This window comes from Eschrichtius robustus, chromosome 19, assembly GCF_028021215.1.
Source record: "Eschrichtius robustus isolate mEscRob2 chromosome 19, mEscRob2.pri, whole genome shotgun sequence".
In the NCBI taxonomy this organism is placed as follows: Eukaryota; Metazoa; Chordata; class Mammalia; order Artiodactyla; family Eschrichtiidae; genus Eschrichtius; species Eschrichtius robustus.
Genome location: NC_090842.1, coordinates 5023307 through 5049180, shown reverse-complemented (window position 1 = coordinate 5049180; position 25874 = coordinate 5023307). Strand labels below are relative to the sequence as shown.

Below are 25874 nucleotides of genomic sequence, written 5' to 3'. Positions count from 1 at the left end.
CTACATTTTAAACTAGCGTTTATCGCTCATCTCCAACCCATTCCGCACCCCACCGCCCCCCGCCCCGCTCCAGATGCATCTCATCATCTGGCAAGTCTGGGAAACAGCCCAAGCTCTGAGGCGCCTCTGCAGCCCCCGGGCCTTCCCCGGCCGCCGCGGCCCCTAAGGGCGAGAAAGTCTCGGGCGGGCTCGCCGGGCGGGGCGGGGCGGGGCCGGGTGCGCCGAGGGCGCAGCTCCGCCTCGGGGGCGGGGCCTCAGCTGCGGCGGGCAGGTAGCCGGCTACCTGGTAACCTGGGCCTGGCCCGGGAGGCTTGGGCGCGCGCAGCCAGCCCCGGCCACGCCAGAGACCGGGGGACTCAGGCAGGGGCGGCCGCCGGCGGGACGGGAGGCTGGGCGAGGGGCCTCCGCCCGCTCACCATGGTCGAGGGACGCTTCTCCAAGTTTCTGAAGAAACTCGCCTTCTCGGGCGCGGGCCACCAGTACCAGCTGCTGGAGAGGGGCGAGTTGGAAACCTTGGTGAGTCCGGGCGCGGGGCGTGAGACCCGACGCCCCCCCCCCCCCCCCACCGACCCGCCGTCCCACCCCAAGAGCCCGTCCGCGCGCTGCGGGCTGCGCTCCTCCAGCTCGCCCGCCTACCCCTGGTTCTAGAAAGAAGGCGTCTTCATAGCAACGCCAGCTCGCGTTTCTGTTCTGGGCCCGGCGCTCGCCTTTTAACCCTCTCCTGCCAGCCCATTTTGCGGACTCGAAACTGAGGCCGAGACAGGGGAAATATGTCCCTTAAGGGACACGCAGCTAGCAAATGACCCAGCTAGGAACCTAACTTTGGTTTCTCTGACTCCAGAAAATTTAAATTACCGGGTTTCCACACCAGGCTGCTATCCGGACTTTTTAAAGCGACTTGAACGGGGCGGGGGGATTAGAGCGACGTAAAAAACAAAAACTGTTGTGCAAATGTTTTAGCATGAATAGTAGCAATAATGGTGGAAATCAGGGTAAGAGTGGCCATGCCTCCCACCTTTGTTTCCCACATCTCCAGAGACACTCTAAAAAAAAACCACTCAGATTTGTGTGTTGACTTTGCAGCCTCCAGGGGACCCTTTAGGATAAGCCAACAGGATTTTAGGGCCAGGGGAGTTTTCAACCAGCAGAGAAACTGACAGAGCTGTCCCCAAAAGCCCTTCCTTCCATGTGGAGGACCCAGAGATGAAGCAGGGTTCAAGGGGTGACCCCCGACTTTCTCCGTAGCTTGTAAGCAGAACTCACTGCGTGATACAAGAGCAGAGAGCATGGAATTTCTGCAAAGGCATCTCTGGGTCACTGCACTTCTTAAAATGTAATCAGTCATTCAAAAATAAAATTCCTGACGTGGTCCTCTGGAGGTGCTCGTGGCCTTTCCACGGCTGAAGGGATACCTCAGAGTTCAATTTACTTTTTAATGAAAGAGGTCAGCTGGAAAAACTTGACAACAGTCAAAACATTTTGGTTGTGTGGGTGTTAGTATTTGTGCATTTAAAAAACTAGTATTTTATAAATGGATGCTAACGTGAGAATTCTGGTGCTAGGGTGGTAGAGCACGGCGCTGTGTAACGAGCAGTTCTCAGATAATCTCTATTATTCTGAAGCGACATGTATGTTAACCATGGATTGGATACAGAGTTCCATTATTTTGCCGAAATCCATTTCTCTCCCTATATGCCACAAAACTCATTCTGTTGAAGGAGTTTGAAGTTAGTTTGCCAACATGGTTGCCTGTTCTATGTTACTTTGTCTATTTATTTTTTCTTTCCATCTTTTGATTTTTGCATCAAGCTAGGTATCTTTCAAACACTCCTGATGTAGTTGCTTACAGTCAGATTTTATGGGATGTCCAGGTTTGCCAAGTATCCAGGTGTGCCAGGTATGGGGATGACGTATCATGAATAGAGATGCTGGGGTGAATTTGATCTCTGCACCAAAGTGGGCTTCATGCCCCCAGAGGGGCCCTCGAGAGTGGGACAGGTCTTCAACCTGTCTATAGGTATGCGGTGGCGGGGGCTTGCCCACCTGCTGTGGTCTCAGCTGCACCCCGAAGGGTGTGTGACGACTTGGCAGTGTGGCCGTGGAGCGAGACAGGAGACCCAGGCAGCCAGCCGCCAAGGCTGGCGGAGAAACAAAGTATCCTGTCTTTAAAGGCAGTTCATCAAACCCAGGAAATTGAAATAAAGGTAAATGGGGAGTGTGATGAGGGAGGAGACCGGCCGGGCCAGGTGACCTGCTTCCTGCCACCTCAGCTGACAGTGTTTGCTCTCACACTTACATCCTCCAATTTGAACTCATTTTTTTTTGGCTCAGAAACATTTGAAAAAGAAGCAAAGTTTGCTTACCGTGGTCATTTCCATAATAGTCGTAACTCTCTTTCATGAGCCCTTGTTGCAGGTGGTGTCCTGGGCAGGCTCTGAACCTCCCCGCCACTTTGCTGAGTCACCTCAGTTATAGTACTAATTATTATTGAGAACTTGCTGTGTCTCTTCACCCGCAGGTGAGTTGTGTTATTATACCGGTGTGTTAGATGAGGCCGCTGAGGCTGTCAGGTCGGCCAGGTGGTAAGGATACAGTTGTCTCCAAAACAGAGTTCATGGGGGAGGCTGACAGTCAGGAGAGACGCCTAGAGAAGTTTGATTTAAGATCCAACGGTCTTAAATGGCAGAGTGACTGGGCAGGGGATATAGGTGGTTGAGACAGGGATGGGGGAGGACCCAGAGTTAGGAGCATTCGAGGCTGAATCAGCACAGTTCTTATGGCTCCGCAGACGGTTCATTCTTGCTGCATTTCCAGTGTCATGAAAAGAAAAGTGTATGGGAGACCCCCTTTCATTACTGGAAAGAAAGCTCTCTCTGCTGATCTGAGCTTCGGACACGGAAAATGTTGGACCAGAAATTCCTGCTTCCCAGATGACTCGGTACCAACTCAGGAAGTTATCTTTGACCCTCAGGGCTCCCGTCTCTTAACGGAGACTGGCACGGCTCCACGCTGTGCTGCCTTCCCTGTTGTGAACTGATCCGTCTTCCTGGGGCTCTGCAGGGTGAAGGCTGGGTTCCAGCAGACCTGTGTCTTGGTTATTCATTCAGCCCAGATTCACGGAACATCTACCCCGTGTTAGGCTGGTGCTGCACGCCAGGGCTGGGGTGGAGAAAAAGATGCACACGCTCCCTGCCCTCGTGGTACCCTGTCTGGTGGGCAGAGATGGGTCCCAAACTACAGATCATAGTTGACCGTTTAATGAGAAGGGATGTTTAAGACTCATAGGAATGGCAAAGACTAGGGGGAGTGGGAAGGGCGGAGTTGATGGAGAGTTCTAGGCAGAAGGGAGTGAGGTGCGAGGGTTAGTGGGAGAGGTTGAGGCTGCCGAGGTGGACCACACAGAGCCTCTGGGCCTTGTAAAGAGTTTGGGCTCCATCCATAGAGCAACAGGGAGTCACCGAAAGGTTTTACGTTGGGGCATGATAGTCATTCATTTATTCAAAGATGTGCCGAACACGAGGAACGCAGTAAACAGAGCAGACACAGTCAGATTTGCATTTTTAAGAGATCACACTTGGGTTGCAGGAAGAAGAGTTCTGAGGTTTACACACACACACACACACACACACACACACACACATCATTGGTGTCTCTCAAAATGTAGCAATATATGTCATCATTTTTATTTTGTTTTTAGTTATTTTTATTTTTTGGCTGTATTGGGTCTTTGTTGCTGCGCGCGGGCTTTCTCTAGTTGTGGCGAGCGGGGGCTACTTTTCGGTGCGGTGCGCAGGCTTCTCAATATTCTCTTGTTGCGGAGCACGGGCTCTAGGCACGCGGGCTTCAGTAATTGTGGCTCGCGGGCTCTAGAGCGCAGGCTCAGTAGTTGCGGCGCACGGGCTTAGTTGCTCCGCGGCATGTGGGATCTCCCCGGACCAGGGCTCGAACCCGTGTCCCCTGCCTTGGCAGGCGGATTCTTAACCACTGTGCCACCAGGGAAGCCCATTATATGGCATCTTGAAGAAATGTATTGGAAGCCCCCAGTGTTGTCTTAAATTATTTGTATCAAAATGTGACTTAACTAAGTAGAAGCCTAAAATTTGCAACAAACATAGCCATGTGCTTATAACTCAATAAAAGCGAACTACATTTATAATATTATGAAGTACACATGTAGCAACTGCATTTTTTTTTTTTTTTTTTAGCAACTGCATTTTGACGTGACTGGCGATGTATCGTTAAATGTCAACCAGTGACGTCGAATGATTGTGTTCATTGTGGATTGCTGTGTAACAGATCACTCCCAAACGCAGCAGCTGAAAACAACAAATGTTGATTCTCTCCCAGTTTCTTTGGGTCGCAGATCTGGGGCATGCTCCAGGTCTCTCGTGAGGTGGCCGTCCAGCTCTCGCCAGAGCTGTGGTCTCATCTGAAGGCTCTCTGGGTGGAAGGGGAGAGAATCCCCTTCCAAGCTCCCTCTTGTGACTGTTGGCGGGTCTCTGGCCCTGGCTACATGGGCCTCTCCAAGGGGCAGCCTCGGGGCTGCCTCATGGCTCAGCAGCTCGCTTCCCCAAGGAAGAGTGATCCTTTTTATAACCCAGTCTTGGAAGTGATGTCTCCTCACTTGTGGCATGTTCTGTTCATTGGAAGGAGTCTAGGTCTAGCTGGGTCTCAAGGGATGGGGATTACACGAGGATGTCATTAAGTGGAGGCAGGGTGATCGGGGGTGTCTTAGAGCCTGCCGACCACAGTGGTAGAAAGAAATAGTTCCTTAAATGGTGGAACCACACCTGGCATAAAGTCTGCTGCACAGCTGTCTCGTTGTGTTAGTGTTTTTATTAGTCCTGAGGTCCAGTCTTTATTTAGACTCTCTTGAATTTTGATCTTGATAAAGCTCATACTGGGAATGTCTAATTACATGCATATGTAGAAAATGGCATTTAAATTGATCAAGAATGTGTTTGCTAGATTAGGACCACCCGCATCATACTTCGCCCCAACTGCCAGCAAGCAGCCCGTGAATGCCAGTTTGAAAGGCTCTCATTTGATAACTGTAGAACTGGCTGGCTCACTTGAAGGTAAGGTGAGTGCCAGGCATTGTGGAAGGGATGTTTCTTCACTGTGTGTGGTGACCATACTTGCTGCACATCACCTGTGGCAGGTAGTTGTGTGCAAAGACTGGGTTTGTGTATGGCCTCGCTTGCAACAAGACGACACTCTTCAAAAGTGAGACGTTTTAAAGCTGATGCGCCGACGTCACCACCGCCTGCTGTGCGATGGCTCCGTTCTCCTGCCGGTTCTTCTCTCTGAGCCCCTGAGAAACTTGCATCCCTTCAGTGTGTCACCTGATCGTTGGCATAGATGCACATGTGGCACTAGGGTCACATCACAGCTCTTCGTTATAAACTGGCCACCCAAAGGTCTATATTATATATTATATTAGGCTAATTATTAAAACACATATTCAAAGTTTGGAAGATCTCAGAAAACTTGTGGACTCTTGAGAATACGTCTGAAGATGCCCTATTAGAAACCCTGCCCCAGTCCAATGTCATGAGCCTTATTATTAAGGATAACGGATCCTAGATCCCCAAGCTCCTAAGGGGAGGGGACTAGCCAGCGTGCAGACGGCCGTCTTCTCCCCGTGTCCTCACCTGGTCTTTCCTCTGTGTCCTAATCTCTTCCTACAAGGACACCAGTCACATCGGATTCGAGCCCATCCTAATGACCTCATTTTAACTTAATCACCTCTTCAAAGACCCTGTCTCCAAATACAGTCACAGTCTGAGGTGCTGGGGGTTAGGACTTCAGCAGAGGCATTTGGGGGGAACACAATTCAGCCTGTAATACTATGTTCCTTGCAGAAAATATCTGGATGGGTATTTGGGGTGGGGGGAAAGCTGTGGGTCACATGGGGAAATATGTAACCTTCTGTGGAGGTTGCAGACACTCCTAAAGTTGTGTTGATCAACCCCACCAGTGTGCCCCAAATCCCTGGAAATGGCCTCTGTTCTTCCAGCTCGTCTTCCCCGTGAACTTCCCGTGGGCAGGGAGCAGAGCCCAGCAGAGCACGTGTCTGACCCAACTTGAAACTCAAGTACATGCCAAGGAAGACGTGCTCAAAGTTCATGATTCTGGAGTCCCCTGGGTAAGAGAGACTTGAAACATCTAGAATAAAGTCAGGCATTACACATAATTATTCTTTATATTTCAAACCACTGAAACCGGACTACTGAGGTTGGGCTCTGGTAGATTTACAGCTGACACACAGGATCACCCCGTGTACATCTCAGGATCCTCCGGTCTGTGCCTCTCCAGTAACACTGAATCTGGGGGACCTTGTGGGTATGGGGGAAAGAATATTGGCCTAGAAGATTGCTCCTAACCAGGAGGTCTTGGTTTAGGGCAGGGACTGGGGCCAGAAGCCCAGAGGTGGAGCCCAGGTTCCATCACTATGGCTACGTGAGTTTGGGCAAACTTACTTCATCTCTCCACATCAGAATGTCTTTGTCTAATAGTGGGGGTGTGCCCATAGTGGCTTCGAGGTTCCCCGTGGGTGCCGTTCCCTGACTCTTTGTGAAGGTTAGATTAGGTGATGTATGCAGATACTCACACGAGTATGACTGTAGTAACAAAACAAGGATAAATGAGAGGGACTTCCTGGCGGTCCAGTGGTTAAGACTCTGCGCTTCCACTGCAGGCGGCACGGGTTCCATCCCTAGTCAGGGAACTGAGATCCCGCATGCCACGAGGCACAGCCAAAAAATTTTAAAAACAAAACAGAGTAAATGAGAGAATGGTTTAAAACACTGCCCAATGCCTAGTTCAAAACCTGACGACGGGTTTTATTAGGAATCATCACTGTCTTGTTCGTTCTCTGGCCTCGGGTCGAGTGCCCAGCTCCGTGCCCAGGGAGGTGCTCAGTGATGGGGGCAGGACCAGCTACATAATTTGCAAAACGGAAGTGTGGGGTCCCGTCGTGAAAAATGACTGAGAATCTCAGGTCAGCGCCGGCAGGGCGTTGCACGCAGCACGCGCCCTCCTGAGCACATCTGCCGAGCCGGCCTGGTGGGCATCTTTGTGTGAGGTCCGTAGTTGGAGATGCCGGAAAGTTCTTGCCATCTGGTTTCCTCCTTTTCAGGCTCCGCACAGCCTTCTGACCCTCACATACTTTTGTGGCTTCTTTAGATCAGCTCTTCCTCACATGTGGTCTGCGGCCCAGGAGTCTGAGTTGTAACCAACCCTCGGGTGGTTCTGATGTTCAGTGAGTTTGAGAACCACTGCTTCGCCATCCCTGTGACATCTGTCCTCCTGAGGCCAGACCTCTTCAGTGAGTAAAACACCCGTCTACTGAGTGGAGCTTATAGTCTGGTGGGTAAGTCATCAAGTAATTATATAGTGAGCATATAATTACAAAGTGAGATAGGGCCCATGAAAGAAAGCAGTGCATGTAAGAAAGGAGTTGGATACAGCCTGTGTATGCCTGTCACCTGTGGGGATGCTACTGCTGCAATCCAGGGAGACTTCCTGGAGGAGGTGGCAGGGACTTGGAGAAATGAGATTTGCACTCAAGCTACACGTTCTCATTTTAATTGTTTCCATGGGCCACATGTCATGCACACCCTGGAACATGGCCTCCCTCCTCTGATCTGGGAGGTACCTCTCTGCCTGGGGGATCCTGCCGGTCGCTCGCCTTATTCAGCAGCACCTCATCTCCAGTTTCAGAAATCAACCCACTGGGCTGCCCCTCTCTCTGCCCCTCCCTCCCCCAAGTACCAGCATATTGAAATTTGAGTGACAGTTTCGCCTTCATTGACCACTGAATGTTAGCTGCTATTTTTCAACTGTCTTTTATGAACCAGGAACGCTGCATGTTTTTTTTTTTCTTTATTTGCCTCCCTCTTTGTCCTTTGTTCTTTTCCCTTTCGAAACTTGTCTTAGTTTTTGTTTGTTTGTTTTTTCATAAACCACAGTAAAAGTTTGCAGAGTCTGAGGTTCCTCCTTCACTGCCCCACTTCTTTGCTTTCACTTTCCTCCTTGGTGGGGGGAGGAAGGAGGTACCGTTTGCCCACTAATCAGTTTGCAGTAATCAGATTACCGTTTGCTTGGGCGGTCCTGGCCCCCTTTCTGTGCAATTCTAGAGAGGCTATGGTTAGGAACTCTGGCGTCTGCAGCACCAGCTACCTGGCTGCAAAGTCCAGTTCCGCAGCCAGCAGAAGATGTTAAGCAAATTTCTTAATATTTCCAGTGCCTCTGTTTTCTCTCCAGTGGGGTCAAGTGTACACACGTCAGAGATCTGTTATGGAGTGGAATGATTCAATACGCATGGAGTACTCAGGGCAGCACTTGATCACAGTAGTTACTATTATTTATATACAACAACATAAGTCTATTTTTTTTTTTAACGTACATAGGGTCCTACTGCACACACCGTCAGCAGCTCCTCCACTCTCCCCACATCCCTGCAATACATCCCGATCAAACACATTCTTTTCTTTTTTAAATGTGATTGAAGTATAGTTGATTTACAATATTGTGTTAATTTCTTCTGTACAGCAAAGTGATTCAGTTATACACTTAAGTATTCTTTTTCATATTCTTTTCCCTTGTGGTTTATCACAGCATATTGAATGTAGTTCCCTGTGCTTTACAGTAGGACCTTGTTGTTTATCCGTCCTATTATGTAATAGTTTGCCTCTGCTAATCCCAAACTCCCACTCCATCCCTTCTCCACCCCTCCGTCTCCCCCTCCCCTTGCCCTTGGCAACCACAAGTCTGTTCTCTATGTCTGTGAGTCTTTCTGTTTCGTAGATAGGTTCATTTGTGCCGTATTTTAGATTGCACATATAAGTGATATCATATGGTATTTGTCTTTCTCTGTGACTTATTTCGCTTAGTATGATAATCTCTAGGTCCATCCATGTTGCTGCAAATGACATTATTTCATTCTTTTTTTTCATTAGTTACCTATTTTATACATGTTAGTGTATATATGTCAATCCCAATCTCCCAGTTCATCCCACCACCCCCTCCCCCGCTTTCCCTCCTTGGTGTCCATACATTTGTTCTCTACATCTGTGTCTCTGTTTCTGCCCTGCAAACCAGTTCATCTGTACCATTTTTCTAGATTCCACATATATGTGTTAATATATGATATTTGTTTTTCTCTTTCTGACTTACTTCACTCTGTATGACAGTCTCTAGGTCCATCCACGTCTCTACAAATGACCCAATTTCATTCCTTTTTATGAGTGAGTAATATTCCATTGTATATATGTACCAGATCTTCTTTATCCATTCATCTGTCGATGGACATTTAGGTTGTTTCCATGTCTTGGCTATTGTAAATAGCAGCACATTCTTTTCTAATGGCTGTGTAGGCATTTTTATTTAACCTCCCTCCCCAACTGATGGGCATTTAGGTAGTTTCCCATCTTTAATTTTTAGAACAATGTTCCACTGAACATCTGTGGATGCACCACATTACTTTGAATCCTTACAAAAATCCCTGCAGGAATCTGAGCCTTGGAAAGTGAAGTAACTTGCCCAGGCCCACGCAGCTTGCCCAGGAATTCGGACCTGGGTCTGCCTGATTTCTGTGCTTGAATTCTCCACTCCTACTGGCCAGGTTTCTCTTCTATAAAGTTACTGTTTCCCCATTGTAATCAATTGGTATTTTATGATGAGTTGCGTTAAGGCTATGTCAATAGCCTGTTTCTCATATTCTGTTGGTGATCCTTGCCTGAATCCATTACTTTTATTTATTTATTTTAAAAATTTTTATTGGAGTATAGTTGCTTTACAATGTTGTGTTAGTTTCTACTGTACAGCAAAGCAAATCAGCTATAATTATACATATATCCCCTCTTTTTTGGATTTCCTTCCCTTTTAGGTCACCACAGAGCACTGAGTAGAGTTCCCTGTGTTATACAGTAGGTTCTCATTAGTTATCTATTTTATACATAGTATCAGTAGTGTATATGTGTCAATCCCAATCTCCCAATTCATCCCACCCCCTTTTCCCCCTTGATATCTGTATGTTTGTTCTCTCCTTCTGTGGCTCTGTTTCTGCTTTGTAAATAAGATCGTCTATACCATTTTTTTCAGATTCCACATGTATGCATTATTACACAATATTTGTTTTTCTCTTTCTGACTTACTTCATTCTGTATGACAGTCTTATGGTTGAGTAATATTCCATTGTATACATGTACCACATCTTCTTTATCCATTCTTCTGTTGATGGACATTTAAGTTGTTTCCATGTCCTGGCTATTGTAAATAGTGCTGCAGTGAACATTGGGGTGCATGTGTCTTTTTGAATTATGGTTTTCTCTAGGTATATGCCCACTAGTGGGATTGCTGGGTCACATGGTAGTTCTGTTTTTAGTTTTTAAGGAACCTCCATACTGTTCTCCATAGTGGCTGTATCAATTTACATTCCCACCAGCAGTGCAAGGGGGTTCCCTTTTCTCCACACCCTCTCCAGCACTTATTGTTTGTAGATTTTGTGAGGGTGGCCATACTGACCGGTGTGAGGTGGTACCTCATTGTAGTTTTGATTTGCATTTTTCTAACAATTAGTGGTATTGAGCGTTTTTTCACGTGTTTGTTGGCCATCCTCCATTACTTTTATAATGTTTGCTAAACAGAAATTTTCCAATTTCATCATTCCTCCCTCATTTATTTCCTGTGTTCTGATATCAGGAAGAGCTGCCCCTTTCCCCTCTTCATGTAGTTGTTTGTGTATTCATTCATATATCGTTATGAGCTCACAAATTCCTATTCTGTTAGGTGGGTTAAAATTGGTTACCGTCAATTTTTTTTTTTATTGTGATGCCCAGATTGCCCAGATTTGGCCAGCAGAAGCCTTTTCTCATGGTGACTTTTGCATCCTCTGGACATTTTTCCATCATTCTTTGAGCACTTGCCTACTCTCTGGCATCCCAAGAAATTCCAGACTCATTTGGTACCTTCCCGGCCCCAGCCCTGGAATCAGCCATTTCTCCCAGGAGTCTTGGCTCTCTTTTCACTGGAAGAATGGTATTTAGAAATCAAGATCTGGTATGATGTGTTCTCATGCTCTCGCGGTATTACGGCCTCTGGGCCCTCTCAGAGCAGGTGTGTGTGTACGTGTACACTGTTAGAGCCATATTTAGTTTTATACCTGTGTGTATGTGTATACGTACATATTTGTAATATATTTGATCACAGAGTTCAATGCAATAAATACCACAGGGCTGGTGCCAGCTCTTTATATATTTGTAACTCCCTTCACCAGCAGTGAGAGTGCCAGCTCCCATGATCTTTGGTAAATTTACTTATTGCCAGTCTCCCTGTGTGTCACCAGGCTCCTCACCTTGCCAACCACCTACTGGTCCCCAATCCATTGGCCACCTCCTAGCTCGGCTGTCTTCTCTCTTGGCCCCTTGACTGCACTGCACCCCACCCCCCAACAACATATGTTTTCTTGAGTATCTCATGTCCTATTGGCAGTTCTTTGCTGTCTGGGGTCACACCACCGTTACACACGCACAGACCACAAACACTACCTAGATGTGATTTCAGGGACTGGAAAACACCTCTGAAACCCATCTTGACCTGAGGCCGGACTTTAAGAACCCCCGCCTCAGCAATGCTCCGTGTGTGGTATCGTTATTCCCATTTTACAGAGGAGAAAACTGAGACTCAGGGAAGTCAAGGGAGTTGCTGAGAGTTGCACAGCTGGTAGCTGGGGGACTAGAATCAGAGCCCAGATCAGTGAGACGTGGGCCTCCACCCAAGTTCTGCAGTTAGGGTCCCCCCCCCACCCCGCACCGCCCCCACAAGTATTAAAAAGTACTAGGGGGAAAAAAAGAGAGGGAAAAAAAAAGAAAGTAGTGGGCAGGCCCTTTGAGTTCATTACATCACTCTTGCCCCAGGATCTGAGCCTCCTGTTGCTCTGTGCGCCCAGCCCTACTGGCCTCCTTATGGGTCCCTCTGGTCACAGCCTCTGCCCCTCCTTCCCAAGTTAGCACTGGCCCAGTCTGATTCTCCAAGCATCCCTGTCCCCAGGTAGCCCCTCCCCTCCTGCACCAGCTCTGCCCCCCGGCTTGGTCGGGACTGGTTTCTCCCCCTTGGAATCAGCAATTCTTACGCATGGTTCAAGATTCAAGAAGATACAAAAGGGGGTCCAGTAGGAGTCTGTCACTGCCTCGGTTTTCCACCACCCTGTTCCCAGCCCCAAAGGCGACCCAGCCCCCGGTCTCTGTGGCTTCTGCTGGAGGTGTGCCCTGATTATACTAGCAAATCCATCCTCTTCTCCTTTTGGTTATACGTAGGCTAGCGTGTTGCTCAAGATATGCTGCACCTTTTTTTTTTCTTCTCAAACTATTGCTAATGGTACCACTGCTTGGGAAAACTGTTGGGCAGTGTCTCCTGTCACTAAAAGCACGTAAACCCACCCTGTGACCCCGCAGTCCACTTCTAGGTCTGTGCCCAGGAGAAATGGGGGCTTCTATCTGCTAAAAGACGTGCGCACGGTGGTCCCAGCAGTGTTATGTGTAAGAGGGCAAACTGGCCTAAACGCCCAACCATATGCAAAGAGTTACATGCATCATGCATATCCATGCAATGGCATCCTGGAAATACGACACAGCAACAAAAGACAGTGACTTACATATCATGGAACAAGCTGGATGAATCTTGCTAAGCAGCCAGATGCAGGAGTACATGTGTACAATTCCCTTTATATGGAGTTCCCAAACGGGCAGAACAAATCCATGGTGATAGAAGCTCCAGTGTTGGTCATCTTCTGGGGGGCTGTCAACCGGGAGTGGGCACGAGGGAGCCTTTTGGGAGCTGGAGAGGTTCCACATGGCACCTGGTGGGGTTACTCTATTGTACACATGCGCAAAAGTGCGTCCAGGCACACGCAGGATTTGTGTACAGGACTGTATGTAAGTTATACTGCCATATATATTTAACATTTTCCGTATAGGTAAAAAAAAAAAGTTTGTGCTCTTATTTTGGTGGCAGCAAAGGGTTTCATGTTATGGTGCTACCGTAATTAATTTAACCAATCCTTTATTAGCAGCATGTGGGTTGTTTCTAGTACTTACTTATTATAAACAATATTGCAGTGGATGACTTTGAACGGAAACCATTCTGCAGTAAATAAATCTGCAAAAGATATGAGTAGAACAGGTCCATTTTCAACTTTGATGCTTCCAACTGCCCTCCACTGGGGCTCATCTGGATTCACCTGCCCCTCCCAGCCCCAGATGAGAGGCTCCATCCCCACCCGCTGTCGACAGCTCTCCTGTTACAAATTTCTGGAACCTTACCTATCAGACAGGTGGCGGAGGGTGTACTGGAGTCTCTTGAATGCGAAACTCTGATTTTAAATGAGTTTGATGATCTTTTCATGTTTCAAAGTTATTCATCATTATTCGCTTTCTGTGAACTCTTAGTTTATGTCCTTTGCCCATTTTTGAAAAACATGAGCTGCTAGTCTTTTCCCTTCTTCATAAGTGAGAGCCCTTCACTTGTTTGGGGAATTGTTTTTCATCGGTGTTATAAGCTACAGATATTTTCCACAGTGTGGTTTTTACCTTTGGACTTTGCACGTGGTGCTTCTTGCAGAAGACAACCGGTTTTATGTAGTGAATTTATCAGCCTTTTCCTTCCTGGCTTCTGGCTTCATCTGGCACTCAGAACGTCCTTTCTTACTCTGAGATGTTTTTGAAATGTAGTCCGTGGTTTCTTCTGGTACTTCAGTGGTTTCTTTAGTTCCTACTTGTCCTAAACTTTATTTTATTGAAGTATAGTTGAGTTACAATGTTGTGTTAATTTCTACTGTACAGCAAAGTGATTCAGTTATATATATATATGTGTGTGTGTGTATATATATACACACACACACATATATATATACACACACACATTCTTTTTCATATTCTTTTCCATTATGGCTTATCATAGGATATTTTAAAAAAAATTTTAAGTGTGTAATTCAGTGGTTTTTAATATAATCACAGATATATGCAACCATCACCACAGTCAATTTTAGAACATTTTCATCACCTCAGAAAGAAACCCTGTACTCTTTAGCTATCACAACCCACTCCCCATCTTTCCCAGACCTAAGCAATCACTAATTTCTCTATCTCTGTGTTTTCCTGTTCTGGACATTTCATCTAAATATCACAGGATATTGAATATAGTTCCCTGTGCTATACAGCAAGGTCCTATTGTCCTAATATTCTTTTAAATGAACTTGCTTGTGTAGGTTCTCAAGGCAGGGTAGGCACTGCATCTGCTTTCCCGAGGCACCAGGCAGAGTTTCTTGCACACAGGGAGGAAGTTGGGGAATGGACAAGTGAACCAACACAGGGTCGTTTGGTGAGAGAAGACCCTTAGAGGACTTGGGCCAGCGGCACTGGCCGCAGCACTGCTCAGCTGTCACCACGGGAAGCAGTGTACATTAAGAAGCGCTGTGCTCTGTAACCCATGACTGCACCTTCCAGAGGCGGTGCCCTTAGGCTATCTGTGCCTCTCATTGCCCCTGGCAACCACCTGCCACTGCCGCCCCCTCCAGCCCTGGCCTGGCTCCCAGCACCCGCGGGCATCGAGACCTTCCAGGCAGCTCAGCACCGTCCCCCACCTTTCCTCCCTCTCTTCCCTCCCACGAACGCTTTTGAGTACTTTCTTCTGCCAAGTGCTGAGCAGCGCGCTTGGCTGTTAAGTTGGATAGAACTAGCCACTGCCCGGGGGGAGGCTCACGGTCCAATGCTGGAGGCGGGCAAGTGGGTCAGCAGTGTGCTGGACACAGGAGGACTGGGAGTCTGGGAGCTCAGAGAGCTGGGTTCCTTCTGGGACTGATGGTGGATGGATGGATGGATGGATGGATGGTGTGTCAGTTTCCTCGGGCTGCGGTAACAAATCACCACAGGCTTGATGGCTTGAAACACACAAGTGTATTCTCTTACAGTCCTGGAGGTCAGACGTCTGACACAGGTCTCACTGGGTTAAAATCAAAAGGTCAGCAGGACTGCTTTCCTTCTGGGAGCTCTGGGGGAGAATCTGTTTCCCTGCCTTTTATCCAGCTTCTGCAGGCTGATTACATTCCTTGGCTTGTAGCCCCTTCTTCTGTCTTCAAAGCCAGGAATCACATCCCTCCAGCCTCTGCTTCGGTCCTCACATCTCCTTCTCTGACCCTCCTGCCTCCCATCATAAGGACCCTTGTGATGACATGGGGCCACCGGGATAATCCAGATGGTTTCCCCAACTCAAGATTGTCAACTTAATCTCATCTGCAAAGTCCTTTTCACCAGGTCAGGTCACATATGCACAGATTCCAGGGATTAGGACGTGGGCATCTTTGGGGGGCTCAGCTTTCCCTGTTCCCACCATCCTTTCCCTCTTCTCCACTTGGAAGATCCAGAAAGTCATGTTTTTCTATCTGTTTTCTCCCACTTGCACAACACAATGCCCACCATGAAGTTTTCTCGTGTTTTTATAGAGCAGAGACTAAAAGTGCCGTCTTGGGAGTTGACCAAGTCATCCATTTCTTCATCTGTAAGACGGGGATAAAAAAATTGCATCCACCCCCAGGGGCTGCCGGGATGTTTAGATGAGCTCGTATATGTCCAATGCTGGGTAAGATGTCTAATATCAACATGTTAGCTATTTATCTGCTGTACCATGAGTGTCGATTGTTGCAGCTACAGTTGTTTTATTGTCATCATGAGCTGTTAGCTGTTGTCTGCCTCCCCTTCACCGGCCATCTCCTTTCCTTGTCCCCCCGACTTCTAGGAGGACTTGGGGCACCTGCTGCCTCAGGACCTCACCCCCATTCCTCCTCCAGGAAGCAGAAGAATGCTTCCTGCTTGGACTCCCACAGCTCTCCTGGGGCCCCTGACACTTGTCACCTGCTGCTTGGTTGGCCATTTGTCACAGCCTTGTCTCTCCAAGATGGCGGCGCCTTAAAAACAGGACCCATGAGGTTGCTCTTTGGAAAGGTTTTTATTTTTATTTATTTATTTATTTATTTTTATTATTTTTTTGGCCGCACAGCACATAGGATCTTAGTTCCCTGACCAGGAATCGAACCCATGCCCCCTGCAGTGGAAGCGTGGAGTCTTAACCACTGAACCACCAGGGAAATCCTGGGGTTGCTCTTTGAATGCGTCTCCCAGCCAGGCATCCTCAGCTCAGCTCTGGCTGCGTATCAGAATCACCTGGGGCTCTTAGGAATCCTGGTGGCTGGGACGCCCCCCGCTCCTCAGTTGACCTGGGTATAGGCCACGGCAGGTGTATTCTTACACGATCCTAGTGGTTCCCCAGCTTTGAAGTGCATCAGAATCCCCTGGAGAATGTGTTAAAACACAGATTGCAGGGCCCACCCCCAGGGCTTCTGACCCATTAGATCCAGGATGGGGCCCAAGAAAATGCATTTCTAGGGAGCTCCAGATGATGCTGGGCTGAGGACCATACATTGAGAACCACCAGGCTAAGGTAAAACTGGATACTTCACAGATACGCGCCTTGGGAGAGACTGGGCAGGAAGTCTTAGAAAGAAGGAAGCATTTGCACTGAGTGAGGCTCGTTCACCCCTCGTTCCAAACATCACCTCCTTAGTGACCCCTGGCCAATTGTTCTTGGGTTGCCGTGACCCTTACATCGTTCCCCTCCCATTGCATTGATCCCAAGAACTGCATCCACCCATTTTATGGCCTTCTCGATAAGTCAGGGCTGTGTGGTTCACCAGGCCCCTGGCTTGCTCTCTGGCCCCATCCCTCCCTCCGAAACCCTCCAGGGCCGCGAACTCTCTCCCCAACTCAGGGAGCTCGGAGCTCCCCAAGTGGGCCACTTGCTGGCTCTTCCTGGTGACCTTTCCACCTGAAGGCCCCCTCTGCTCCTTGGGAGCTCACTCCTGTACCTTCTTCAAGGCTGTTTTCTCGCAGTTCCTGAGCGCCCGCACTCTGAACCGGGGCCCCGTGGCTCCTTCGTAGGGCGAGGTGTCCCCGTCACGGTACTGCCACACGGGTCACGGGCGTCTCTTGGCTCGTTCCTTCCTGGTGTTGCCAGATCCCCAGGGGGCGTCCAGCTGCACTTGACTTTCAGATAAACAGCGAATCGCTTTTTAGTATACGTGAGTTCTATGCAGTGTTTGCCAAGTACATATACTGAAAGATGATTCGTTTACCTGGAGTTCGGAAGTAACTGGACATCCTGCACTTTTTTTTTTTTTTGCTTATTCTGGCAGCCGTACTAGGAGCCCCCTCCCCTCCCGTGTTCTTGGAGCCGCTGGAGGATGAGGACATCCCCCCCCCCCGCTCTGTTGTCCCTGTTCATCACCCCCATAGCTTAGGTTTGCTTATGCTTCCCGGGTGCCAGGCCCTGAACTCGGGGCTCCGAGTCCCTGGTTTCCTGCTACCTCACGGCAGCTTATGGAACCCCTGCTATTATAACCCCCACTTTGCAGAGGGGGAAATCGAGGCACGGGGGAGGTTTTGGGCAAATATGTTGCAGAAATAAATGTTTGCATGAACCCTTTAAAGAGGGAAGCGATCATCGGGGTCTAACTCGGTTTGAGGTGAAGCGAGTTCCCAGAGCTGGCTGGGACGCAGAGGAAGCCGGGCTCTGCTCCGAGGAGACGGTTCACCCCCAGGTGCCGCGTGGTCGCTTGCTCTGCCGTGAGCTCACAGCTCCTCTTCCAGCGATGCTGTTTGCCTCTGCGGTTCCCTCGGAAGCCTACGCCGGGTAGCATCGGCACTGGGCTGTCTTGCTTGGTGAAAATGCCCTAAGAAGTCCATACGTTCCAGACTATTTCCTCGGGTCTCGGGAACACCCCACTCACCATCACCAGTGTGGGTCTGTCCTCTGGGAGCAAACGATCCTTCGCGGGGTCACAAGGGAGGCACAGAAGGTCACATATTATATGATTCTATTCATATGAAATATGCAGAATCGGTAAATCTGTGGAGACAGACGGCAGATGGGAGGTTGCCAGGAGCTGGGGTGGGGGGGTGTGTGTGACTGATGATGGTACAAGGTCTCCTTTTGGGGTGACGGAAATGTCTTACCACTAGGTAGATGGGGTGATTGCACAACACTGAGAATGTTCTGAATGTCCCTGAATTGTTCACTCTAAGATGGGCCATTTTATGTTATGTGAATTTCACCTTAGTGAAAAAGAACTTTGTAAAAAAAAAAAAGAAAAAAAGAGAGACACAAAGGAGAAGGGAGGGGTGGTGCCCCCCAAATCAGGCTGGACAGGAAGGGAGAATCAGGGGTGCCCCAGAGGGTGCCTGACCTGAGTCAGGATGGGCCACTCTTTACAGAAGGAAAACGCTGCGATTCAAACCCGGCAGAATCCACAAAGCACATGTCCTTAAGGGGTAGAGGGGGCCGCACGAGAGCACCCACATGCCATTAGGAACAGGGACCACATTCCAGTCCCATCTGAGGGCTCTGCTTTCTGAGAATGGCAACCCTGAGGACGCCCTGTCCTAGCAGCCTGGGAGCACACAAGGGACCTGGGACCCCAGCTGAAGTGGGTTGGGAAGTGGATGGGCGTTAACAAAGCAGAGACAGCGAGTGTAGACGGCTTCTTCCCAAGCTCGATCGTGGGGAAGGAGAGGAGTGAGTGTCTGGTCTCCAGCGTGAAGCCTAGAACGGAGGTTAGGGGTACGGGGAAAACCACACAGAAATGCGGCGGAGGGATTGGAGACCTGCAGGGGTGGGGCGGAGGTCTGAGACCTGATGCAGTTGGGGCCCAGGAGCGAGTTGGGGACACAGGTCAAGGTTTTGGAGGGAGTTCCAGTCTAAGTGGCTTTTTATTTTTTTATTTTTTAAAGAAGGAATATTTTCTTTTTTTAATTTAATTTATTTATTTTTGGCTGCGTTTTGTCTTCATTGCTGCACACGAGCTTGCTCTAGTTGCAGCGAGCGGGGGCTACTCTTCGTTGCTGTGCGCGGGCTTCTCATTGAGGTGGCTTCTCTTGTTGCGGAGCACGGGCTCTAGGCGTGTGGGCTTCAGTAGTTGTGGCTCGCGGGCTCTAGAGCGCAGGCTCAGTAGTTGTGGCGCACGGGCTTAGTTGCTCCGCGGCATGTGGGATCTTCCTGGACCAGGGCTCAAACCCATGTCCCCTGCATTGGCAGGCAGATTCTTAACCACTGCGCCACCAGGGAAGTCCCCAAGTGGCTTTTTAAAATTTCTTTTTTGAAAACTAAAATTTATTGAGGTGAAATTCACATAACATAAAACTCCCCGCGTTAAAGTGACCAATTCAATGGCACCGAGTGCATCCCTAATGTCATGTGACCCCTGCTTCTAGTGGAACCCCCAGTGGAGGGCTCCAAACATTTTGGTCACCCCTAAAAGAAACGTCACACCCATAGCAGCTGCTCTCCAGTCATCCCCTTGCCGCCGGTACCTGGCAACCATGCATCTACTTTCTGTCTCTATGGATTTACCTATTCTGGACATTCCCTCAAAACAGAATCAGGTGATACGTGGCTTTTGTGTTTGGCTTCCTTCACTCAGCACAAAGTTTTCAAGGTTCATCCGTGTTGGAGAATGTCGTCATTCCCTAGGGCTCCTGAGACAAAGCACCCAAAATTACGGTGGCTTCAAACAACAGAAATTTATTCTCTCACGGTTCTGGAGGCCAGACGTCCAAGATGACGGTGTTGGCAGGGCCTGGCTCTCTGTAACGGCTGTAGTGGAGAACCTGTCCCATGCCTTTCTCTTCGCTTCCGGCGCTGCTGGCTGGCGATCCCTGATGTCCTGGGCTTGCAGGGGCATCGCTCCTCGCTGTGTCTGCACATCGTCCTCCCGCCATGTGGGTCTGTCTCTGTGTCCAGAGCACTCCTTCTTATGAGAACATCAGGCATATTCGATTAGGGCCCACCCTAGTGACCTCATTCTCACTTGGTTACCCCTTTAAAGACCCTATTTCTAAATGAGGTCGCATTCTGAGGTTCTGGGGGTTATGACTTGAAGGTAGCTTCTTTTTCATTCCAGATTTATTTTTTTAAGATCTGTTTATTATTTATTTATTTACTTAATTTTTTTTGGCTGCATCGGTCTTAGTTGCGGCACGCGGGATCTTCGTTGAGCCACGTGGGATCTTCGTTGAGCCACGTGGGATCTTGCGTTGCGGCGCACGGGCTCTGCGTTGTGGTGTGTGGGCTTCTCTGTAGTTGTGCCATGTGGGTTTTCTCTCTCTAGTTGTAGCGCGCAGGCTCCAGGGTGCATGGGCTCTGTAGTTGTGGCGCATGGGCTCCAGAGCGCATGGGCTCTGTAGTTTGCGGCAAGCAGGCTCTCTGGTTGAGGCGCGCGAGCTCAGTAGTTGTGGCACACGGGCTTAGTTGCCCCGAGGCATGTGGGATCTTATTTCCCTGACCAATGTGGGATCTTAGATCCTGGACCAGGGATCGAACCCGTGTCCCCTGCATTGTAAGGCCGATTCTTTACCACTGGACCACCAGGGAAGTCCCTCCTTCCAGATTTATTGAGACATAATTGACATACAGCACTAAGTTTAAGGTGTACAACAGAATGATTTGACTTACGCACGTCATGAAATGATTATCACAGTAAGTTTAGTGAACATCCATCTCATATTTTTTCCTTGTGATGAGAACTCTTAGGACTTACCCTCTTAACAACTTTTGTATATAACGTACAGCACTCTTAGTTATATTTATCACATTGTACGTTATATGCCTAGTACTTATTTATCTTATAACTAGAAATTTGAACCTTTTGACCACCTTCATCCAATTCACCCTCCCCACCTCTGGTAACCATAAATCTGATCTCTTTTTCTATGAGATCAGATTTTGTTTTCTGAAGTTTAATTGACCTACGACACTATGTTAGTTCCTGGTGTACAGCATAGTGATTCAGTATTTCTATGTATTTCAGAATGATCACCAGGATGTCTAGTAACAATCTGTCACCATGCGAAGATATTACTTAATAATTGCATGTGTCCCTCACACTGTCGATTTCATACCCGCGACACGTTTATTTTGCAACTGGAAGTTTGTACCTCTTAATCTCCCTCACCTACTTCTCTCCTCCCACCACCCCTCTTCCCTCTGACAACCACTTGTTTGTTTTCAGCGTCTATAACTCTGTTTCTGTTTTGTTATGTTTGTTCATTTGTTTTTTAGAGTCCACATATAAGTGATATCCTACAGTATTTGTCTTTCTCTGTCTGACTTATTTCACTGAGCATGATACCCTCTAGGTCCATCCATGTTGTTGCAAATGGCAAGGTTTCATTCTTTTTTATGGTTGAGTAATATTCCATTTGTGTGTGTGTGTGAGTGTGCACGTGTGTGCGTATACATACATACATATATATATACACACACACACATATACACCGCATCTTCTTCATTCATCTATTAATGGGCACTTAGGCTGCTTCCATATCAAGGTATCTTTTTTGAAGGGACACAGTTCAACCCAGAGCATAGCATGCATCAGCACTTCATTCCTTTTTGAGGCTGAATAATATTCCATTGTGTGGAGAGAGCACATCTTGTTCATCCATCATCCGTTGACGGGCCTTTGAGCTGCTGTGAATTGTGCTGCTGTGAACGTCCACGAACATGTAGTTATTTGAGTCCCTATTTTCTGTTCTCTTGTTCACATACCATGGGAGTGTGTCAATGACTTTCACTCAGAGAACACAGTTGGAGGCCAGGTGCCCTCCCACTTTGGGCTCAGACTCTGTCCCCACAGTCATGGTCACAGTACACAGCTGGAATGTGGACCCTCCCCCTCCAGGCTGCCTTCCTGGCCCCTCCCCTTACACACCCAAGCCTCTTTCAGCCACTTGCCTGGTTCCCAGGGACATGCGCTTGGACAAACTGTGAGTTCCTGAGAAATGGTGGGAACTCCTGCTAATCTTGACCCACAAAGGCAGAGGGAGTGGATTCCTTTGATCCTTTTTTTTTTTCTTGTTGTGGATTTTGTGTGTGTGTGGTAAAATGTACATAACATTTACCATCTTAACTGTTTTAAGTGCATGATTCAGTGGCATTAAGTACATTCACATGGTCCTCCAATCATCACCACCGTCCGTCTCCAGAACTTTTTCAACTTCTCCCACTGAAACTCTGTCCCCATTAAACACTAGCTCCCGGGACTTCCCTGGCAGTCCAGTGGTTAGGACTTGGTGCTTTCACCGCCGTGGCCCAGATTCAATCCCTGGTCAGGGAACTGAGATCCCGCAAGCTGAGCGACGTGGCCAAGAACAAAACAAAACAAACAAACAAAAACCCCACTAATTCCTCCGTCTCTCCTTCCCCAGCTGCTGGTAACCACCATTCTACCTCCTGTCTCTTTGAATTTCTCTATTCTGGGTACCACACATAAGTGGTATGATTACCGTATTTGTCCTTTTGTAACTGGCGTATTTCACTTAGCATAATGTCCTCAAGCTTCACCCATGATGTGGCAGGTGTCAGAATTCCCTTCCTTTTTAAGGTTGAATAATACTCCATTGTGTGGCTAGACCACACTTTGCTTACCCATTTATCTCTTGAAGGATCTTCTTTCTTTTTTTCTGAAACATTTATATTAACATATTTCCATACAAATAACCCAAAGAAAGTTTAGTATTAGTTTTTTTGGTTTTTTTTTTTAATTTTTGAATTTTATTTCATTTATTTTTTTATACAGCAGGTTCTTATTAGTCATCCATTTTATTCACATCAGTGTATACATGTCAATCCCAATCGCCCAATTCATCCCACCACCACCCCCAACCCCCCACTGCTTTCCCCCCTTGGTGTCCATACCTTTGTTCTCTATATCTGGGTCTCAATTTCTGCCCTGCAAACCGGTTCATCTGTACCATTTTTCTAGATTCCATATACCTGCCTTAATATATGATATTTGTTTTTCTCTTTCTGACTTACTTCACTCTGTATGCCAGTCTCTAGATCCATCTGCATCTCAACAAATGACCCAATTTCGTTCCTTTTTATGGCTGAGTAATATTCCATTGTATATATGTACCACATCTTCTTTATCCATTCGTCTGTTGATGGGCATTTAGGTTGCTTCCATGACCTGGCTATTGTAAATAGTGCTGCAATGAACATTGGGGTGCATGCGTCTTTTTGAATTATGGTTTTCTCAGGGTATATGCCCAGTAGTGGGATTGCTGGATCATATGGTGATTCTATTTTTAGTTTTTTAAGGAACCTCCATACTGTTCTCCATAGTGGCTGTATCAATTTACATTCCCACCAACAGTGCAAGAGGGTTCCCTTTTCTTCACACCCTCTCCAGCATTTGTTGTTTGTAGGTTTTCTGATGATGCCCATTCTAACAGGAGTGAGGTGATACCTCATTGTAGTTTTGATTTGCATTTCTCTAATAATTAGTGATGTTGAGCAACTTTTCATGTGCCTCTTGGCCATCTGTATGTCTTCTTTGGAGAAATGTCTATTTAGGTCTTCTGCCCATTTTTGGATTGGGTTGTTGGTTTCTTTAATATTGAGCTGCATGAGCTGTTTATATATTTTGGAGGTTAATCCTTTGTCCGTTGATTCGTTTGCAAATATTTTCTCCCATTCTGAGGGTTGTCTTTTTGTCTTGTTTATGGTTTTCTTTGCTGTGCAAAAGCTTTGAAGTTTCACTAGGTCCCATTTGTTTATTTTTGTTTTTATTTCCATTTCTCTAGGAGGTGGATCAAAAAAGATCTTGCTGTGATTTATGTCAAAGAGTGTTCTTCCTATGTTTTCCTCTAAGAGTTTTATAGTGTCCAGTCTTACATTTAGGTCTCGAATCCATTTTGAGTTTATTTTTGTGTATGGTGTTAGGGAGTGTTCTAATTTCATTCTTTTACATGTAGCTGTCCAGTTTTCCCAGCACCACTTATTGAAGAGACTGTCTTTTCTCCATTGTATACCCTTGCCTCCTTTGTCATAGATTAGTTGACCATAGGTGCGTGGGTTTATCTCTGGGCTTTCTATCTTGTTCCATTGATCTATGTTTCTGTTTTTGTGCCAGTACCATATTGTCTTGATTACTGTAGCTTTGTAGTATAGTCTGAAGTCAGGGAGTCTGATTCCTCCAGCTCCGGTTTTTTCCCTCAAGACTGCTTTGGCTATTCGGGGTCTTTTGTGTCTCCATACAAATTTTAAGATTTTTTGTTCTAGTTCTGTAAAAAAATGCCATTCGTAATTTGATAGGGATTGCATTGAATCTGTAGATTGCTTTGGGTAGTATAGTCATTTTCACAATATTGATTCTCCCAATCCAAGAACATGGTATATCTCTCCATCTGTTGGTATCATCTTTAATTTCTTTCATCAGTGTCTTATAGTTTTCTGCATACAGGGCTTTTGTCTCCCTAGGTAGGTTTTTTCCTAGGTATTTTATTCTTTTTGTTGCAATGGTAAATGGGAGTGTTTCCTTAATTTCTCTTTCAGATTTTTCATCATTAGTGTATAGGAATGCAAGAGATTTCTGTGCATTAATTTTGTATCCTGCAACATTACCAAATTCATTGATTAGCTCTAGCAGTTTTCTGGTGGCATCTTTCAGATTCTCTATGTGTAGTATCATGTCATCTGCAAACAGTGACAGTTTTACTTCTTCTTTTCCAATTTGTATTCCTTTTATTTCTTTTTCTTCTCTGATTGCTGTGGCTAGGACTTCCAAAACTATGTTGAATAATAGTGGTGAGAGTGGACATCCTTGTCTTGTTCCTGATCTTAGAGGAAATGCTTCCAGTTTTTCACCATTGAGAATGATGTTTGCTGTGGGTTTGTCGTATATGGCCTTTATTATGTTGAGATAGGGTCCCTCTGTGCCCACTTTCTGGAGAGTTTTTAATCATAAATGGGTGTTGAATTTTCTTAGAAGCTTTTTCTGCATCTATTGAGATGATCATATGGTTTTTCTTCTTCAATTTGTTAATATGGTGTATCACATTGATTGATTTGCATATATTGAAGAATCCTTGCATTCCTGGAATAAACCCCACTTGATCATGGTATATGATCCTTTTAATGTGTTGTTGGATTCTGTTTGCTAGTATTTTGTTGAGGATTTTTGTATCTATATTCATCAGTGATTTTGATCTGTAATTTTCTTCTTTTGTAGTATCTTTGTCTGGTTTTGGTATCAGGGTGATGGTGGCCTCATAGAATGAGTTTGGGAGTGTTCCTTCCCCTGCAATTTTTTGGAAGAGTTTGAGAAGGATGGGTGTTAGCTCTTCTCTAAATGTTTGATAGAATTCACCTGTGAAGCCATCTGGTCCTGGACTTTTGTTTGTTGGAAGATTTTTAATCACAGTTTCAATTTCATTACTTGTGATTTGTCTGTTCTTATTTTCTATTTCTTCCTGGTTCAGTCTTGGAAGGTTGTACCTTTCTAAGAAATTTGTCCATTTCTTCCAGGTTGTCCGTTTTATTGGCATACAGTTGCTTGTAGTAGTCTCTTAGGATGCTTTGTATTTCTGTGGTGTCTTTTGTAACTTCTCCTTTTTCATTTCTGATTTTATTGATTTGAGTCCTCTCCCTCTTTTTCTTGATGAGTCTGGCTAATGGTTTATCAATTTTGTTTATCTTCTCAAAGAACCAGCTTTTAGTTTCATTGATCTGTGGTATTGTTTTCTTTGTTTCTATTTCATTTACTTCTGCTCTGATCTTATGATTTCTTTCCTTCTAGTAACTTTGGGTTTTGTTTGTTCTTCTTTCTCTAGTTCCTTTAGGTGTAAGGTTAGATTGTTTATTTGAGATTTTTCTTGTTTCTTGAGGTAGGCTTGTATAGCTATAAACTTCCCTCTTAGAACTGCTTTTGCTGCATCCCATAGGTTTTGGATCGTCGTGTTTTCATTGTCATTTGTCTCTAG

The 25874-nt window shown here is 46.7% G+C and overlaps 1 protein-coding gene across 1 annotated transcript in view; it reads left to right on the top strand.

Moving 5' to 3' along the window:
- Positions 1–977: 977 nt before the first annotated feature.
- ATP2C2 (ATPase secretory pathway Ca2+ transporting 2) overlaps positions 978–25874 on the top strand; it is a 79575-nt gene continuing 54678 nt past the window's right edge. Inside the window, exon 1 of the mRNA XM_068528912.1 lies at positions 978–992. Within this exon, the coding sequence (XP_068385013.1) occupies positions 978–992 (15 nt within the window). The remainder of the gene's footprint in view (positions 993–25874) is intronic.